The sequence below is a fragment of the Mus caroli genome, unplaced genomic scaffold, assembly GCF_978045245.1.
Source record: "Mus caroli unplaced genomic scaffold, Mus_caroli_1 scaffold_11, whole genome shotgun sequence".
In the NCBI taxonomy this organism is placed as follows: Eukaryota; Metazoa; Chordata; class Mammalia; order Rodentia; family Muridae; genus Mus; species Mus caroli.
Window position 1 is genome coordinate 89,091,275 of NW_028227266.1, and position 20,452 is coordinate 89,111,726.

Here is a 20,452-nt window from a genome sequence, read left to right on the forward strand (position 1 = left end):
CAGAGTGGTTTGGCCTTGTCTTTGGATTTGGAGACTCTCCAACGTGACCCTGCCTTACCTACCTCTTGTCAAATGGCTACTACCCCTTCCCCTGTTGGGAGTCAGAGCAGACAGCAGCTTCTCTGTTCCTAGGGGGCAAATCAGCACAGAGACCATGAAAAGCAGCCTAATATAGACACACAAGGTCCTGAAGGTGGTGGAGGTGGCTTCTAGGGAAGGGGTATCCCCAGAGGGTTACATGGTATGAGCAGGAAGGTCTTTGCAGGGGGGTACAGGTTGGCAGAGATCCAGGGAGTCCTGTTCACTGTCCCTGATGATTCTTCACCTCTGCCTGTTGAAGGTCCTCAGAGACCTGTGTTTCACAGAAATGGAGCCAGGTGTACTCATGCATCAGGCTGTCTTGTCTCCCATGGGGACTACCTGGGGCATGATAGTAGGCAAGGCTCAGATGTGCTACCTGAGAGCGGCTGGGCATGCAGGTACTTCGAAGAGGACCCTGGTTAGTGACAGGAATAATAATAACTAAGCCTTCCTCCCGGGCTTGGCCCCCGTCTGCCCCTTCCTTCTTCCTTCTGGCTGTGAGCCATCTTCAGTTTTCTGGACAGCATTATGGCCCCCCTCCAAGTTTGAGGCCCTGAGGTTCCAGGAGGGTACCTGTCCCATTTTATTTGCCAGAGTGAGGTGCACGTGGAAGCACGAAGGCAGTTGGCTACTGAGAACATGGGCACACTGGAAGTCGCTCCCTGAGACTATGTAAGGGCGCCAGGGGGGTGGACCCAGTTAGTGCTGAGCCTGTCCCGCGTCTTGCTCTCCCTAGGAGTGGGGAGGGTGGAGTGGGGGTTGGCGCTCTCAGGAGTAAAGGTGTTTACGCAGCTCTGGGTTCCATATGCTCCTGCCATCTCATCCTGAAGTCAAACAGGTGAGAAGGTCACAGTGCAGGGAAGGGGACTGATCCAGGAGTACATGCTTAGGAGGTACAGGCTCAGTATAGCTCTTGAACCCCTACCTCCTATTCTGGGCTCCAGGTACACCCGTACATGGCTTGGTCAAAAGGTCAGGCAGTCTATCAGGTCACTCAGGAAAGCAAGTCACTGGTGGCTTGTGTGCATCCAGGCACTACCATGCCGAGCGTGGAGCAGCTTATTGGGTTTGTGCTTATTTGTGCCTGCAACAGCCCCGTGGGCCCAAAGAGGCCCCAGGGATCCACTCTGAGTAATGGCTTCCTATAACCATGCCTAATCCACTCCCCATGGCAACTCCTCACAAAGATGGGAGCAGAGCCATTTCCTTGTCCAAGACTCGGTACACAGCAGAGGCTAGCACTGTGGCAGAGCCCTAGGGTCCCTGACCCAGCTCTGGCCTCTGCCATTACTGTAGTGCTGTGTGGCCTTAGGAGCTCCCCTGGCCTTGCTGAATAAATCTGTCTCCCAAAGACCAGCAGCAGTGTAATAGGTCTAGGCCTACACTGAAGAGCCCTGGTTGTACTCCCCTCCCCCTCGTTGGAAAGACATTTGGTCCTAATCATTCTTGGTTTTTTCCAGAGATGTCTGGGGGAGTCCCTCATGGCGGCTGGGCCTGAGCTGTCCACACAGACAGGAGGCAAACAAGCCGTGACTCAGGCTGGGCATGCACAGCTGGTGCAAAAGGGTGTCTATCTCCCAAGGCGGGAGGTGTGGGGTGGGTAAACTGTTCCGGATACAGGCAGCATTTCACTTATGGCTTCAGCCTCTGCCCATAGTTCAGCCATGGTACTCAGGGCAACTGAGGCCTACCAGTGCCAAGAAGGGCACCCTGTCTCCCATTCCAGTGGAACCAAGAGAAGACACGTAAGAATCATGAGGCTGGCAAACTGGAGAAGGCCCTCATGTACAGCCCATACCACAAGACCATGTAGAGGCTTCTGTCACAAATGACTACAAATACCTTTCGAGGCAGAATGTAATACAAATTAGTTTATTTCTTCCTTTACAAGTCTACCATTTAACTCAAGGATGAGCATGGAAGCTGCTGTGATATAAAAAGACAGTCACTTGGCAGTGTGCCCTCAAGTCCCCTAGTTGTCCACAGGAGGAGAAGAGCCTCATACACCAGGCTTGCATCGAGCCTGTCTTCGAGGACTTTCCTGACCAGCCACCCACCCAGAGGTGGCTGCATCAGGACACCCACTGTACTGAGCGAGAGGGGTTTGTGCGGTAACATAGTGCGGTAACCTGACTGGGTACTGCCCAGAGTACTTCCTGTATCAACAGACCATAGCTAACAAACACCAGAGAAGTACATGCTGACCAGTGACTGCTGTTTGGGTGTCATCACGGCTAGAAGTAGCCCCCATGAGGCCACCTGGGAGAGCAGAGGAGAGGGACAGTCAAGGCTAAGAGGAAAAAGTGGCACAAGAGGGACCTGCAATCTGGGAGGCTCGGGTTGATATAAATACATACAGGAGAGTCATGCACACAAAATAGAACTTGTTATATAAAAGTTGTACAGGATCTAGAAAAACCTTAATATAAAATAGTCTATAAAAATATAAAATGTAGTGAAGATATAAAAGTGTCAACGGTTGGAATATCGGTAGGTCCCACCAGACGGGGCGCCAAGCGCAGGGTGCTCCTCTACTGTGGCACGTGCATTTGGACCACACGCTGGGGGCTGTGCTTTGGCTTTCTCAGCCCACAAGGCTCACCAGGCAGGAGCCATGCGTTGCATGCTGGGTAAGGGTTCAGATGAAAAGCAGCACGGTGGCTGGGAGGAGTCTGGAACCTCAGGAACACTGGAGGAGGGTAAAGCCAGTCTCCGTGACGAGGGAATGGGAGAAGATGGCTCAGTCACCGGAGCCTTGCCTCTGGGACAGGCATCTGCCATTTTGTCCCCAAACTGGAAAGAGGGCAAGCACTCCTTCTCAGCTCTGAAGCCACTGAGTCATTTATTCCAGGGATGAGAGCCTCTAAGTGTGCATTCGTGCATTCCCTTTGGGGCCTCTTGAGACTTTTACCTGAGCACTGATGCTAACTGCTTGAGAAACTAATGCCGTCTCTCAGGGAATGGCAGAACAGGACCCCGTGCATATTGGAGATTTTCGTTTCCAATTGCTGGGCTGGAACCCAGAGTCCCACACACCAGGCACATGTTCTAGCCATGTCCCCAGCATCACCAGGTACTTTAAAGATGCCTCCACCAGCACACAGGACAAAAGCCACCCGCCACTAAGTTTACACCAAATGCACACCTGGACTGGCATCTTCTGGTACGAAACTGACACGGCAACTGAGCCCTGGGGCAACCCTACCCTACGGTACCTCCTAACAGCTGTCCCCAAGGGTGACGGCCGGCCGGCACTTCACAGGGGTGGGGCATCTCCCTGCATTTGGTCTCAGGGAGGCTCTGGAATAGCAGTGAGACCACTGTCCAGCTCCAGACAAACTTACCGATAGAACCAGGCCTCAAACCACCGTCCCAAAGACACAAGGATGACATTTTTGATACCTGAAGATAGGCAAAGGCCATTGGCTAAATAGAGAGACCAGCTCCTTTTACATGGTAATAAATGAAGCAACTTTTGGAGAAGTTAAGCATAGTCTAGATACTGAAAAATGGACTCAGCCACTCAAGTGCTAGAAAGCAGACAGCAAAAACAGGAAAACGGGTCATGGAAAAAGCGCTTCTTGAAACTGTCTTGCTCTGCTCCGGAGTCTAAGTGTGTTTACACTAAGGATTGTTTCCAATTTTTCCCCAGGTAGTGTAAAGTAGTCCACTTAAGGCTGTTTCCCGTGTGTTCCCATAATACTGTGTAAGATGTTTTCTCATGACAGTCACCCATCAGCGATGCGTCAGGACTGAGCAAAAATAACTTTTCTTGTTCAGACCCTCTCTGGGCTTCAAGAAAGAAGTGTTCCAAGTCCCTAGAGTCTGCTATTCCAGAGGACACAGTGGCCCCAGATCCCTGTTGAAGACAAGATAATCCAGGCAACACAGAGACTAGAACTCACCACTCCAGGTGCTTCCAGATGCAGGAAGCTGGCAGTCAGCCCCACTCCACACCCAGCTGCTGGGCAGGAGAGATTTTAGAGCCCTGAATCCAGGAGCCCACAAGCCACAGATCTGAGAGTTTCCCATGTTCCCTTATGCAGGGCTGGGTCTACTGCAAGGTCCCTTTGGAATCCCAAGCCAGCCAGAGTTGGAGAATGGTGTCTACAAGTCAGCTCCCAGCTAGAAGAGTTTTCCACAGCAGCTCCTGGAGATGTGCTAGCCCCACTGCAAGCTGGGACAGACAGCTGGCAAAGCAGCTGGCAGTGAGAAGTGTGGGCACTGCTGCAGAGCAGAGGGAGTGCTGCAGTCTGAAAGGCTACATTGGAGAGCAGAGTCCAGAAGGGACTGCGGCTGGCAGTGCCAAGCCACCAGCAGAGGGCTCCCACGCTAGCCTGGGAGGCCAGTTCTGTGCTTGCTTTTTAAAGAGGTCCCTCTTCTTATGGTGACCTTGTGACCCTGGAAGCAGCCACACTGTGGCCCCCTGCACATTCCTCCACAGTGCTGCCCTTGGGTAAAAGAAAGAGCACAGGGAGATGTGGAACATAGTTTTTGTGGGGCGAAACACTCACACAACTGGCAGATGCTGTAAACAGGCCCTTGGAAACAGTCACCTGGTGAGTCACCAATCAGGCAGCAAGCATATGATGCATGTGACACGGAAATGGCTGTAAAGCCACCTGCCCCCTGCCCCGAAATGGGAGATGAGAAAGTGCAGCTTAGCTCTGGACATCTGCCCAGCAGAAGCCAGAGGCTGTAGATGTTACAATCTGACAGCTGATGTGCAGAGATGTGCCTTTGCTACTTTTGGTTATGAAGGAAGGCAAGAAGAGCAGCATCCTAGGGTGGGGATACATTCAAGTGTCTTCCTCCTCATCGCTAACTAGCTCGCCTTTGTCAGGGCTAGTGTCCCGCTCACGCAGGAAGTCCTCTCGAATGGCCTCCAGCTCTGTCAGCTCCAGCCGGACCTTCTCCAGGTGGTAGGCTCTCCGGTTCCGGATCTGGCGCAGGGGGAAGGGGTTCAGATCCCCAAAGGAGATGCTGATCAGCTTCCTGGTGGGACAAAGGGCAGAGATGAGCATCAGCAGAGCTCAGGTGAGCGCCCAGAGCACTGCCTAGAGACCAGAGAAGGGAGTAAGGGACATGTACCATGGGATGGGGGAATGTCACCCTGGGAACCCAGGCCCAGCTTATGCAGAGAGGCGGAAGGCACAGTGAGCTCAGACTCCATTTTGACCTGATTCTCCATCTGCACCCTGGAAGTGATGGGAGGTGTACTCTATATGGTTTCCTCATGTAGTAGGCACTAATAGCCTGGTGTTCGCTCAGTGATAGCAGGGGTCAGTGAGTATGATTCTCTGGAAAACTGTCCTGATACCAATGGACTAGGCATGGTGATGGCGTCAGATCCTATCTGCAGTGTGACCTGGGCCAAGATGCACTCTACAAAGGTACACGCAGCATTCAATGCACCAACTGGCAACAATGTCTTAGGTTTGTAATACTTCAGCTACTGGACAGTCTGTAGTAAAAATAGAGCTAGGGACTGTCTGCATGCCTGGCTTTGCTTTCCAGCACTCACAGGTCAGTTGTATTGGTTCCTGGGTATCACAGAAAGACAGAGCTTCTTTTATGCCAAGGGATAGGTCACTTCCCAACTGATTCTGCCAGGCCTATGGTCTTGCTCCCTGATAGCAGGGGCTCATTCCCTCAGCCACCTGCTGCTCCAAGGCCTGAGCTCCATTTAGCATGGGTGTATAAAGGATATGCACCTTTCTCATCTTTATATTCCAACAGCTTCTCTTGTAAGGAAGTGAAAAGGGGAGACTGGCCTGCCCTCTTTACAGGCCAAGTTCGTCATGTGTTCTAGGACAAGGCAAGTACCGGAGGTTAAGAAAGGCCCGACGAGGCCCAGCTGTGTCTCAGGCCCAGCCTTGTGAGCTAGCTGGGGTATGTCACTGAGACTGGGACCCAGGAGTTCACCACTGTCCTTCCTCTTACATGAGCCACAGGCTCTGTAAGCCAGAAACCTCGGCCCTTGCTTCAGAAAGTGAAACAGGGGATACTGAATTATTCCTTTACTTCTCTAGTTGGAAAGAGCCAACTGCAACATGGCCCAGGCTGCAAAACAGGAGAACCCAGACACTGGCCTTGAATGCCCAGCCTCTCATGGACCCTGCAGCCACCAACCAGTTCAATCCTGCATCATCCAGTCAGTGTCTCCTGAATGCACTTGGCTATGGAAACGCCTGAGTACCTTGTAAGACCTGCCTACTCTGAGGAACTGCCTAACCTCAGACAGTTAGTATGGGCAACTCCTTAAAATACTGAAACTCCAGTGTGGAGGTGGGACAAAGGCACCAGCAACCTCAGCAACCTCCCAGGAGGTGGGAGGGTGCAGGACAGGGGGAATGGGACCAGGACCTCACGCACATATGGGGAGCTCTTGGTCCGTGGCCTTGACTTTCTAAAGCGAAGGGGAAACTGCATCATGAGCCATTCACCAGGGGGCGCTGTAGGATCAGGCAAGATGGAAGCTGCCTTGTTCTGTCCAATGGTGACAGGAAGCAGAGGAGGAAGATTTATCTCCAGGCAGCCCTGACCTCCCCCTTAAGAGTGTCATGGTGAGGCAAATCCATCTCTGGAACCAAAATGCTCTCCACTGTCATGTGGGAATTTATTCAGTTATTCTTAATAATCTTAACCAATGCGGCATGAACACAATCCTCACCCTGAACCTTTCACCAGTCTTGCACAGCAAACACTCTCAGATGCCCTTTCTCACTGGGCACAAATCCAGTTAGTCTTAGTTAGGCACTAAGCCTAAAGCCATCTTGAAAATGTACTCCCTACGAGAAAGATCCTAAAAACAGCGACGACCTCCCAGAGACCTGGTATAGCTTCCGCCAACCACTTCCGCTGCCAAGGTCTACCCCAGCTGCCGGAACCAGAGCAGCCACTAATTGTGGCCTAGGGAAAATGGCAGCCCAGACAAGAAATAGCCACGTGGCCGGAGGTGTGTGTATGTATACATGTGGGGAAATGATTCATGACTCCCGTTCAAGTTGGAAACCTAGGGTTCTTCCAAGTTCAAAATCCCTAATCTCTTCCATCTGTCCCACTTTTCTCCACCTCTCAGGACACCCCACTCCGGGCCACCACCTTTCCTCCTGGAGACTTTCAACAGTCACCACCTACCCTCCCAGTGGTCGGTCCTGCCTCAATCCTCTTATCTTTCAGTGACATTCTGTTATGATTAGAATGAAGCTAAAATTCCTGAGCACAGCCTAAGGAGCCAGGCTAGGATGTAGCCATGAGCCCCAGCAGCCGGCACAAACTTGGTGGCCCCTCTCGTTGTTCCCAAACGCGTTTCCTCTGAGCACCTCTGTGCCCCAAGGCATCCCTGTGAGGCACGGCTTGGGCTTCCTCACACTACGTGCCTGTGTGGATCAGGAAAGGCATGTTCCCTCGGGAAACCTCAGCGCTCAGGGCTGTCTTTTTATCTACTATCTCACTCCTGTAACAGGCCCTTCCCATTTCTTTCTCTAGGAGAGAGCACCACGGCACCCTGGACAACCCAGAGTCTGAGGAGCCCGTGGACTCACCTGGCATCGAGGATAGTGCGCGTGAAGTAACGCAGATACTTGAATATGGACATCGAATCTTGCAATTTCAGGATCTCCTCTTCCTTATATTTAAAAAGTGCCAGGGCAAAACGGAAAATAACCTGCGGGAAAGCCAGGGAAACGGTAATTGCACGAGGCTGGGCTTTGAAGTTCTCCCTGGGGCTGGCTAGAGGAAGTATCCTGAGGGCCCTGCCCTTGGGTGGACACCTGAACTGAAGGGCGACTTCCAGGACTGGACCAGGCCCTTAGGTACAATTAAACAAATACTTGTGGTTTCCGACAGTTCAGCCCAAGGCAGACGTGTTCCTAGGAAGTAAGGTGACTGACTTGTGGAATCCTTTCACTTTTGGCTAACTAACCTTTGTAGTCAACAAAGAAAACATATCCAGATACCAGTTTTACATAAGATCAAAACCTGGGCTTTTTTGACTGAAAATGTGAAGCTGCCAACTCCAGAGCCAGGCATAGTCTCAGCTGGTGAACAGGGTTCTGACCGCCTTTTCAATATAAAATAACAGTGGATTTTGCTGATTTGTTTTGGGGGTACTATGGGGAACTAGGGGGGTAGTGAACTCCTGGTGATCTTACAAGTTCAGGCAGCTTTTGAACAAACTGCTATCTCCACATCTAAGAGCCCTGAAGGGCTACTCTAGCCTACACTGTATGATACTTAGTAAGTGGTATTTATAGGGTTAAATTGTTCATGGTTCTCTTCACCTATGGCCCAATAGGAGCAGCGTTTATGATTCTAGGTGAAAGTTCTTGTTATTAATGACAAATTAGACTATAAAAGTGGTAATGCTTTGTGTTGGACACTGAATCTGCATATGGGGTGATACTCAACTGCAGAAGGCCCTTTTGAGTGGTCATCTGGTGTTACCCCAATGCTACCCATGGACCAACCTTTGATCCTGCAATGCTAGGCTAAATCTATAATGCACTTGCATACATGCAGAGAGATGAAAAGTCCCATGAGAGCTGGGTGTAGCTTTTTCTGAAGCAGCAAGAGAATGGAAGCAACCAAAGTGGCCACCATTGGGGCTATGGTGCAGGAGGAAACTCCAGTGAGTTACGAAACAGGTTCTCTATGCGCTGACACAGAACTAGTTCCAAGATACAGTAAAGTTAAAAGCGACGCTTAAGAAATATGTGAAGGTTCGATGCCCTAGTGTAGGGGAATGCCAGGGCGGGGAGGCAGGAGTGGTGGGTGGATGGGGAAACACCCTCAAAGAAGCAGGAGGAAGGGGGATGGGTTAGGGGGTTTCTGGAGGGGAAACCAGGAAAGGGGATAACATTAGAAATGTAAATAAATAAAGTATCCAATAAAGAAAAAAAGAAACATGGAAGACAACATATAAATTGAGGAGACAGACTGTTTTCCTACTATATTTTCTTAGTTATGTTTAGTTTTTATTTTTACTTAATTAATATTATTTATTTATTTATTTATTTAGTGAATGTTTGTCTATAGAGGTCGGAGGGGCTTGCTACGTTGTCCCACCAGCCACTTGTTTGTTTATTTTTGGTGCGCTGTGCTATGGTATAGTGCAGTATTGGGGGGCGGGCAGGGACTGAACCTAGAGGCCTTGCATGAGCACAGCAAGTGCTGGCCCACTCAGCTACTGAGCATCATGCTAGGTTACTCTGTGACAGGCTCTCCCTGGGAGCTACCATGCCTAGCTTCACGCTGAGGGTCTTCACGGTTGAGCATGTAATTGCTGCTTCCCAAGGCCTGCAGGAGCACATCACAGGGAGGTACGTTTGGTGCTGTGGTAACCTCACAAGCTCCAGGAGAATCAGCCATTCTGCCACTACTGACACAGCCTGTCACAGTCCCACGAGTGCGTATAGCTGCAGAGCCCACTCACCTTTGGTCCCTCATAAAGGAAAGAGTCCCATATTTTAAAGAGGATGTCGCTGACAACGCTGTCCACAAATACCACCAGAAACCAATTGAAGGTGATGAGGGTGTAGTCCACTTTGTACTGTTCAAAATGGGTGTGCAGTCGAGGCAGCTTCTCACTCATGAGGTCTCTGAACACCCGCTGGTCCACCTGGAGAGGGCACAGAGGGCTGAAAGGCCTGGGGTCTGGCAGGGCCCGAAGCAAACAAGCCAGAACAGCTGTGCCACCTGAGAGCAGAGGGTGGAGCCCGTGGGGGACGTGCAGCAACACAGCTCTTCTGGATGTCCATGTGGGGCACATCATAGAGCCAGGCTGCTCTGTGTCTCAAGAGCAGCTGACCTCAAATTCTGCAAGGCCACTATGTGTCATTCTCCCTAGGGTATGGGGAGAAGGGAATAGTCTCCAGCCTGAAAGCAGCTCCTGTACTCAGCATCTCATGTGCAAGCAGGCTAGTGGAAAAGAGCTGGTAGGTTGGTGTCAGCTTGCCAACACTCCTATGAATACAGGCAGTCTTAGATGCATGAGCGCCGGACAAGAAATAGAACATTACTGCTCACACCATGCAGTGAACAGGTTTGACAGGGCAGGGTGGCAGAAAGAACACTCGAGTTAGAGGATCCCAGGTGAATCCGAGTTAGTTCCACCTACAAAGGATGTTCTAAACAGCTCTGTACTCTTCTGAAGGATAGGCAGAGATAGCTGACTTACCCACTGTGCTGCTGTGAGCATTAAAAGAGACATGTAAACTACTGCAAGACAGACTAGCCACAGGGGGCTATAGCCTCTGCATGTTAGATCAGGCAACTGGTCAGTGCTGCCAGTGTCGGGCAGAAGGCTAAACAGGGTTCAAGGATGACCTACAGGATGGGAGAGGTGAGGCGGGCAGCTGCACAAGTGGATTAGCATAACTGTGGCAGGGATTGGGCTTCTAGGAAGAGGGCTGAGAGGCCACACCAAGGAGCTTTCCCTACTGTGGGGACCATACAAAGACACCCCCCCCCCATCTCCCTCTCTCTCTGTGTGTAGGCAGCAGAAACAAGCTTCAGAGAACAACACTCAGGTAGCACAGTGGACTCATGCATTTTCTTCACGTCTAATCAGTTTTATTTGACACATGCAAAGATTCATACCAGTCTGCAAAACCAGCTTCTCTATCCCTAGTCTGCAAACAGCAGAGAAGAAAGGAGAAGCATTGTAAGGCTTTCAGGAGGGTGCCCAACAGTGAAGCCTGCTCTCTAGATCCATCCTTCTAGCTGCAACAGGAAGACTAGACTGGACGGCTGAGGCCCCCCTGGCCAAACTGATGAAAATGGAAAAATGGAAGTGGGTGTGCGGAACTTTACTTGACGGTAACTGCCAAAGGAAACTCAGCTTTGTGTGAGTGGGATGAAAAGCTGCTCAGAATACCCCACTTCTGAGCCTGGCACGGAGAGGCCAAAGATGTGGCATCTGAGACAGGGCACAGGAGTGGACTGGAAAGAGGAGAAGCAGCGGTGCCCCAGGGCACCTTTAGGATGAGACCCCTACAGTGAGAGGTCCAATGGCGAGAAGGGGGTGAAGAGAAGCACAAAGCCAGGCCTGGAGGTCAGGCTCTGGTCTGTTCGTGCAGGGACCATGGGGTAGGACACCCTCTCTAGGGAAGCTGACGGGGAAATCAACTGGATGGCCACTTTGGAGAACAGTATGGCAGCTTGCGGGTACTGAAGGTGCTTATATGGGGTCTGCCCTGGAGGACACTGCAGACTAATCTGCAAATCTGTCAACTGCATCCCTGTGCTGGTTAGTTTTATGTCAACTTGACATAAGCTAAAGTCATCTGCTAGAAAAGAGCCTTGATTGAGAAAATGCCTCCATAAGATCAGGCTGTAGGCAGGCCTGTAGGGCAGCGGTTCTCAACCTTCCTAGTGTCGTGACCCTTCAATGCAGTTCCTCATGTTATGGTAACACCTCCCCCAACCACAAAATTATGTTTATTGTTACTTCATAACTGTAATTTTGCTACTTGTATAAACTGTAATAATTTGCTTTTTCTGATGGTTTTAGGTGACCTCTGTGAAAGAATCATTTGACCTTCTCCCCTCTCCCCAGTGGGGTCATGACCCCCAGGTTGAGAACCACTGCTGTAGAGCTCGTTCTCAATTAGTGACTGATGGGGGAGGGCCCAACCAATTGTGGGTAGTGTCATCCCCAGGATAGTGGTGCTGGGTTCTATAGGAAAGCAGGGTGAACAAGCCACGAAGAACAAGCTAGTAACTGGCACTTCTTCACAGCCTCTGCATCAGCTCCTGCCTCCAGGTTCCCACGTCCCTGCCTTCCTATGGAGATGCAGAGTAATGTAGGGCTGTAAACCAAATAAACGCTTCCCTCCTCCAGTTGCTTTGGTCATGGCATTTCATTACAACGACAGTAACCATGACTAGGACAGCCCCAGTTAGTCAGGACTACAGGCGTGCGCATGACTGGGATTCCTGGGGTACTAACACAGCTACAGTCTAAGCAGATGCTAACACTTGACAACATTATCCTAATTATCCTAATGACAGACCAAAACTCTGATGATGGCAACTATTTGTTGAAAGTTCTATTTTTTTAAAAAAATAATCCCTATTGGAATTTTAACTTTTTAAAAGGCAAAGCGAGGGATGGGCAGTGGTGGCACATGCCTTTAATCCCGGCACTTGGGAAGCAGAGGCAGGCGGATTTCTGAGTTTGAAGCCAGCCTGGTCTACAGAGTGAGTTCCAGGACAGCCAGGGCTGCACAGAAAAACCCTGTCTCAACCCCCCCGTCCCTCCCAAAACCACCCCCTCCCCCCAAAAAAACCCAAAAAACACCAAACGAAACCAAAAACCAAAAAGGCAAAGCTATAAACTAGCAGGCATGGTTGTGAACACCTATATTCCTTTCACTTGGGAGGTTGAGGCAGGAGGATATGGAGTTCTGGGCCAGTTACACAGCAAAACCCTTTCTCAAAAGTCCAAAAACAAATGAGTGAATAAATAGCTAAAAACAGTGTTTTAGAAACTAATTCTCTACACTATAAATGTACTCTAGAGTTGACAAAGAACAACTGATTAAAATGCACATTTGCTTTCTAACAAGAGACAAACTCCGAGGTACAGACTGCTGAAATGAATATCATTTTCTCGAATACTTAAGAAACAAAAGTGCACATAAAAGGTTGTAGGGCCCGCCTCACCTCGCACCCACGTCTACCTGCCTGTGAAACTCAGGTTAGATGTAAAATCCCGAAAACTATTTTAAAAGCTGTCAGAGCATCCCATGGTTCCCACAAGTTGCCTATGAGGTCAAGCATCTGCCTCAGTTCCCTCCCCTGAAGAGTGCTGTCCTGACAGATCATATCTTCCCTCAGCACTCAAACAATGACACATTCGCCAACTCTTCAAGCACTGCAGAAGCTGGAAAGGAGCAGAGATGGCCATCTGACGACATCTGCAAGAGCAGGATATCCACCTGGCTTTGAAGTGGGAGAAAATCTGTGTACGGATCTCTTCTCCCAAGTAGGTGGCAAGACAGTGCCTCACGTGAGGCTGTCCAGGGGTTGGCAGAGGGCTGGGCATGGAACAGGCTGCCAAGGAATGCCTGCCCAGGCCTCTCTTATCCCTCCTTCCCTGAACACTGGAGGACATGGGATAAGTGTGTCATTCATTAGTGTCTGCAATTCCTGGTGAGATCCTGGCACACAGCACACAGTCCAAAGATGGTAAGGTGGGAATCCTGGCCAGCAGCTGGGTCACAGTAGCAGCAGGTAGCAGGCTTAGGGCTCTGGGATCTGGCGAAGCCTGCCCTGGGACTGACTCAAGCTTATTTTAGGAGCAGCACACAGAGATAATGGAGATCATGAATGTGTTCTAGGCACCTGAGAGAAGAAACTAGCACCAACCTCAGGGTGTAAAGGAACCTGACGACATGTCCCGGAGTGTTCAGGGACAGCAGCGCTTCGTTTTTTCTATTCCCAAACTGTGAGTCATCTGAGACTTTAAGTTGGAGCCTGAAGGGCTGCTTTCAGGTGCCGTGAGCACACAGAGCACTAGCCACTGGATTTTAAGATCCCACCCGACTGAGAGCACTGCCTCACCCCCTTGTAGTGCATGTCCTAGCTTACAAACTCATGCTGACAGGGATGCACCTCACAGGTAATCAGAAAGGGAAGAGATCGCCAAGAGACCTGGCGAGCTTCTCTCCGTGTCCATGGACACTCGTGCAGCTGTCACAGGGACTGGGATCTGGCAGCTGTGGGAAGGCCAGAGCTCAGCTTCGCACAACCTTCCAGTGACATTTCCACTGTGGAAAGAGGGGTGCAAGCTTAGGCATGGCGACTCAAGGGCTGAGTCCAATCCCCAGCTCAGCCCCACAGCCACTGCATCATCTTTTGGCATGCGTCCATGTACCATGGTGTGGAGATGAAAACTTGCAGGAGTCAAGTCTCTCCTTCCGCTATGTTGGTTCTACAGATTAAACGTAGGTCTTCAAGTGACTTTACCCAGTGAGCCATCTTGCTGTCCCTAGGCAACTAACTGGCCCTGACTCACTGTCTTTGGCCTTCCTTTTCTCCAGAGCCCAATGGGGGACAGGAAAGCTGCTACATGGTATGACTGACCAGGCTCACTAAATACCAGTTCCCATTTCTGGTCTAACAGTAGCTCCTGAAGGTGCTGACATTTCTTTGGAATGTGCTGGACATCCTAAGATAATAGAGCTGTGGCCCAGATGATACCACCAATTAGCTAGAGGATAGATAAGCAGGCAGGCAAGGGTTAATCCAGCTAGGTAACAGTCATCACAGGCAAGGGTGGCAGGCACTGAGGAGCCCCTCACAGCTGCCCTGGGAACACAGGGAGGCAGTGTGGAAGGGCAGGTAGATTCTGGAACTGACCTGGAACTTTCTAGATGAGCAGGGGATGGTGTTCTAGGAGAGAAGTCCCACAAACAGAGAAACAGTGTCCTGTCACTAGAGGGTGAACTGCATCCAACAGCTTTATGGGTGGGTGGAAAACAGTCCAGGAGCCCAGGGGGCTATAGCCTAAGTGGAGCAGGAAGCAAGGACAGGTGTAAGAAGGTATGCAAGGTTTGCTGTGAACTGGGGGAGGCAGCTGTGGCACTCACTGCTGTGGTTGAGAGACAGGAGGAGTCTGAAGTCATGGCAGCCAGGACACAGAGAAAAGGGCCAGGACAGCAGAGAAGCAGGGAATAGTACTAGGGCAGTCCCAGGCCCACAGGGAAGTTCCCAAGGCCAGACCAGGTGGGGACAGATGATCCAGCCTCTTCCAGCCCATACCACCCTACTCTGACCCCTGATGTCAAGATCTAGGGTGTGAAACGGAACATGAACCATTCTGATCCTGATTGGGAGGTGACCGCCAGTCCTGCAGCTGCTCTTTATGATCCATCACTGTCTTGTTCTCAGAAACCAGGGAAAGGCAAGGCAGGGCACCAGGGAAGCTGCTCGTATGGTTCCTCTGACAGCTGAGAGACTCTGCTTCAACTCTTGCTTCTTCCCCAGGATGGAGTCCTACCCAGCCTCCTTAGCAGCCCTCTGTTGCCCTACAGGCACATCTCCAGGTGTGGCCTGCGTTCTGGAAGGCCTGAGGTAACATAATAGGCGCCCCCCAGCATCTTTGCTCTGTGACAGACTGCCAGGGAGGGCTGTCTCTTTGTGGTACCCAGTGAGCTGAAGAAGCTGACACAGTCCATTCATGGAGATCAGTCACTGCAGTCATGTATATAAGCTGCCCCCAACCCCTGCCCGTTAATTCAGGTCACATGACAACTATGGCTCTATGCCAGTGACCAAGACAAAGTATTTTTAAAAGTACCTGGGATCCTAAAAGAGTCTTTGTGTAATAGTCTCGGGGCATGAAGACTTCCACGATGGTAACGAGACACCAGAAGGCATCTTCTTGTTCCAGGTAAAGGAGAGCCACTGCTACCAACCTGTGGGCAGACAGGGACTAGGTCAGTGCTGGCTCTGGCTCCTGCCTTCACCAATGGCTGCATCTCCTGAAGCCATTTTCTCTAGAAGTCAGAGTGATTTCTACTTCTCTAGTGAAGAAAGATAAGTATTTCTGGGCAAGGGACGAGTCCTCTAAAACTTGGGGACAAAAGTTTTGATCCTGTCATTTGGTTTTTACTCAAAGTTGAAATTATTTCCCAATGAAATCATCTCCCTGTGATCCATCAGCCTCACTTAAAGAAATGTTTCACTCTTACATTTTGCTAATGCAGCTAGCTCTTTGAGCTCATTGCTTAGAATGTTTAATTAATCCTTTAATGTCTAAAGAATAAGGTGAATGTGAGAGAGTATGAGGAGGTTTACGGATGTGATTTCACCCACTATCCAGCTGCCGCACTGCAGGGAAGAAACAGAGATGCACAGGATCCCATGGGAGGGAGGGAGGGAGGCCTTTGGAACTGCCTGAGGTGTGCACATGAGGCAGGAGAGGCGCTCACACACACCAACTGCTGTGTTGTTCACAGTGGAAACCTGGCTCCAAATATATGAACCCTGCCACAATCAAGAGGCGGTTGGTAATGACTACTCCCAGTTTCAGAGTAGGCTTGAGCCCGGGGAAAGCACAACTGAGGCTCATGTCTGGGCGAGTTGGCAAAGTTTTGAACAGAGGTGCGTGTACTGTGGATGCAGCTCAGTGGTATGGCGTTGTCTAGAAGTTGGCCTCAGGCCTTGGGCCCAAACCTCAGCATCACAAAATGGGGTAGGGGATGCAGGCTGACTCAGCGGCAAAGAGCTCTTCTGACTGTGCCTGATGCCCTGAGGGCAATCCACAGAAATGGAGCAGAGTTGAGGAAATGTCCCTCTGCACTTAGCTGACACAAGAACTTCTGCTTATCTGCTTGAGTCAGAGGGAAAAGATTCTTGCTCAGAACTTGCTCTATTTTTCTTTGATAAAAATGAAAGAAATCAGCAAACAACCTCAACTTGAAAAACAGAACCTGAGTAGGAGGCGGCAAGGGGATGACCTCAGTTTCCTAAAAGGGATGAGGAGTCGGGAAGGTGACACCCGGGGGACAGTTACACAGACAAAATAATCAAAATAACAACCAAATAATCAAAGGTACAGCCCCTGAGGAGGCCAGGAGTGGGGTGCAAAGTCCAAAACAGAGACATGAAGACATCATTTAAACGGAGGCTGAGCATGATAAGCACAAAGCCAGAAGAGACAGCCCTTACACTAAGGAACTGGGCATCGGAAGGCAGGGACATGTGCCAAGGACTCTGAGGGAAAGAGCTCCCCACATCCATTACTAAATTTCAGAAGCTTCAACAGCACAGGAGTGTGGCCAGCCAGAGCTCTCAGCACCCACAGATCCACAGACCTGGCTCCAGGAGGGCACCGGTTAGTCTTCCCGGTGGTGCCCTGGCCTCAAGGGTCTCAGCTTCTCGTATGTTTCAGCCAGTACAGTGTGAGCTGTGGCTTTAAGTAAAACCAGGACTGCTTTAGGCTGGTTTTGGTTTTTAAATGCAGACTGTCTAGGAGAAGCTGAAGTCCTTTTTCACCTCCCAAGAGCAGAGAGAACTACCCCATCCTTGAGGACGGAGAAGTCCTGGGTAGAGAGAACAACCCTGTCCTCACTGACGACAGCATGGCTTCCCGGTAGCCATAGGGCTTCATCTGCGTTTTAAGTAAATGACAGTCCAGCTTGAAACCTTCCCTCCCATAGTTCTCCCACTGCAGACACACAGCTTACCTGGGGGGTGGGGTCAGGAACTGGCATGGGTCAGGAGCATGAAAGCCCTGAGCAGCCAGACTACACGCCAGCATTCAAACCTCGGGAACACACAATTTGCTTATGGGAGATCTGCTCAAGTACACACAAGTATTTCATATTTCCTCCATTCCTTTTTGAGGCGGGGTCTCACTATATAGCCTTGACTGGCCTAGAACTCAATGTATAGACCTAGGCTAGCCTCAAACTCACAGAGATCCATTTACAGTGCTCCCTTTATCTTTCTGACAAGCCTGGGAAGGAATACGAATACACCAACTGCAGTGAGATCAGAAAGCAGACAGAGGTGAAAGAGGAGACTCACAGCAGGAAGCTGCTCCCAGGCCCCAGAGCAGAGGAGATGGGTGGGGAGCAGGCTCCCGGTACTCCCAAAGCCTTGTCCTGGCCCAGCACACAGAGCTCAGGATGACAAGCCTGGAACACTAACAAACCGTGAGAGGCCCTAAGTGGCTTTTGCTTATGAAAGATATTCAAGACCTGTAAGAGAGTCTACTCAGTGGCTACAAAACTGAACAGATACGAATGGGAAAGATTTATGGGGAGGGTAGGGGTTGGGAGAGAGCTAGGGACAAGAGTAGTCAGGATGCATCGCATGCATGTGTGAAATTGGTAAGAAAAAATTTATATATATATATATATACATATATGAGAGGGAGAGAGAAAGAGAAGAGAGCATGTGCACGCGAGAAGGCAAGCAAGTTAAGTCCTTCAAGGACTGTTTTAGTCAGTAGGAAAAAACATACAGGCTCATTCAGGATCCTGTATAAGCAAATGGCACAAGCTTTTGCTCCATCAACTATCATGCAGTACAGTCAGATTCTTATGATTAAAACCCAAGGGACCCAAGGGTGAAGAGAAGAGCAATGAAGAAAAAAAGGAGACTCCAAGATGCTTCAAGTGAGCTGTCTTCTGTGCTGACTAATCCTGGTGCCGGGGACTGGCCTAGGGCCCCACGTGTGCCACTGAGCCACACCCCAGACCCCTCTGCAGTCCTTATGCTTTCTGAAGCAGAGTCTGCCTGTGTTACTCTAGGACTGGGGTGCTGCATCATGAAACTGTCCTGCTGCTGTCCCTCCTTTCCCCCAGGATACAAGCTTTTCTTAGGCTGACGCCCACCTGTTCAGGCCTTGGCAGTAGCCGATATCCGGATTCCGCCAGGAGAAGGCGAGCAGGACGCTGCGCAGCTTCTGTATGCCCTCCGACGTGGGGCTGGAGTAGTGCTTGTTGTTGGGCAGAGTCCGGAGCAGGTCCAGCTCGATCTGCTTGGAGGCCGGGTTCTGTTTCTCCAGAGCCTTCTGCAGCAAGGTTTGGAAGTAGCCTGGCTCCATGCTGTCCTTGAACTTCCTGGTGTGACGGTCAACACACCACTTCCACACCTTGGAGCGGTGCTCGTGGGGAATGCCTGCTCGGATCAGGTTTTTCAGCTCCGGAGAGCATACCATCTCCCTGTTCATTGTGCTTGCAAAATAGTTTTCCCACTTGACCCCAGTGGAAACCTCCTGGTTTTCTGTGAGGTACAGAGTCTTCAGGTCCAGTGCTCGGACCTTGGCGACCAACTTCTCTTCCTCATCGTCATCAGGGACAGTCCTAAACCCGTAGATATCAAACTCACTGTGGAGAAATAACAAGAGGGACAGTAGAAATGGCATGGTCTTGGCAAAGGGTGCAGAGAAACAGGACCTATTCAGACCATGAAGCACATTATGCTTCTAAACTGAGCACAGCCAGCAAGGTCAGACAAGATCGACTCTCCATAGTGTGCAGGAAAATTCACTTTCCGATGGGTTAAAACTCCTCATATAAAGTCAGGAGGAAATATGGGCACTATTATCAAACAAGACTGATCCAAGCTGGGCACAGTGGTGTGCACCTCTGATCTCAGTGTTCAAGAGGCTGAAGAGGGGGGACCGTAAGTTTGAGGCAGGTCTAAGTGTAGCTAGAAAGACACTGTCTCAGAAGAAAAAGAAAGAAACAAACAAAAAAAGGAAAATTAAAAATAAAAAAGAGACCTCTCTATGTGACTATGTCAGGGTACATGTCTATGTTACTTTATATATCACACTTATAACTGAACAATTTCACGTTTCAAAAGATATTATTTTAATAAAAAAAAAGGTATCTTACTATGTTTACCAGCCTGTCTCAAATGCCTAGGTTCGAGTGATCCTTCTGCCTCAGCCTTAAAGTAGCAGGGATTGCAGGTGTGTGCCACCATACCCGTTCAGAAGGCGTCACTTTAAAAGTGAAAGACAAGGAAGAGGGTATTAGTAAGAAACCCTCTTAGTATTGGGTACAAAAGCTAATCGAGGCTTTGGCGGACAGGATATGGCCCCCACAGATGTCAACATCCTGCCGTCGAAATCTGTGACTAAATCCAAAAAAGAGGGCAGTGGCAGATGATATTAAGGTGACAGAATTACTGCAGGGAGATTGTCTGGGTTACCAAGGAACCTGGTGTCCACATGAACCTTCAGAGGAGAAGGGGAGGCTGAAGAACAGATCAGAGGAAGATGACAAAAGAAACAAAACGCAGGAGAGAAGAGTGTGTGTGAGTGTGCGAGTGCACTTGCTCACACATGCGCAGGGACTGGATCAGCTGCTGATGCTTTTAAAGATGGAAGGAGCCATGAACTATGGAGTGCAGGTGATCTAGAGGCTGGGACACAGGGACTCGCTTTATATCTGCCAGGAACTGTATCAAGCAACATTTTCAATGATGGAAATGAACTGTTCCCCAGAAGACCCAGAAAGGAGCCTGGTCCTTGATTAAGCTGAGATTTCAGTTCAGTAAGACTTTATGTTGCCTTCTGACCCATGAACTCTGACAGCAAACTATGTCTATGGTTAGTCACGGAAGTTATCAGATCCCAGTAAACTTCTGACACAACGAATACGCAAAAGTCTTAGGAACTTTGGAAATCTAGTAGATTTGAAGACAGCTCATTTCTCTTCTACATCCTGGAGAAATTCTTGCCTGGGCACACAGAACATCCTGGAGAAATTCTTGCCTGGGCACACAGAACAAAACTGGAAAGGTCCTAAGTGCTTTTCACAAGGGGAAGCAATAATGCCACTGTGGTCTGTTTACCCAATGGAGTTCTGCAAAGCAGTAGAGAATGCACGGCTTCCTAAAC

The 20,452-nt window shown here is 50.0% G+C and overlaps 1 protein-coding gene across 2 annotated transcripts in view; it reads right to left on the minus strand.

The window, feature by feature from the left end:
• Positions 1-1,937: 1,937 nt before the first annotated feature.
• Positions 1,938-20,452, minus strand: part of Tbc1d2b (TBC1 domain family member 2B) — a 67,639-nt gene continuing 49,124 nt past the window's right edge. The window contains exons 9-13 of one of the 2 annotated variants that reach the window (XM_085827891.1): positions 18,435-18,929; positions 15,389-15,506; positions 9,518-9,703; positions 7,629-7,750; positions 1,938-5,076 (exon numbers count right to left, since the gene is read on the minus strand). In XM_085827891.1, the coding sequence (XP_085684017.1) occupies positions 4,881-5,076; positions 7,629-7,750; positions 9,518-9,703; positions 15,389-15,506; positions 18,435-18,929 (1,117 nt within the window). In that variant the 3' untranslated portion in view covers positions 1,938-4,880. Of the gene's footprint in view, positions 5,077-7,628; positions 7,751-9,517; positions 9,704-12,468; positions 14,596-15,388; positions 15,507-18,434; positions 18,930-20,452 lie in introns of those variants that run through there. The other variant, XM_085827892.1, reaches the window with a different exon arrangement.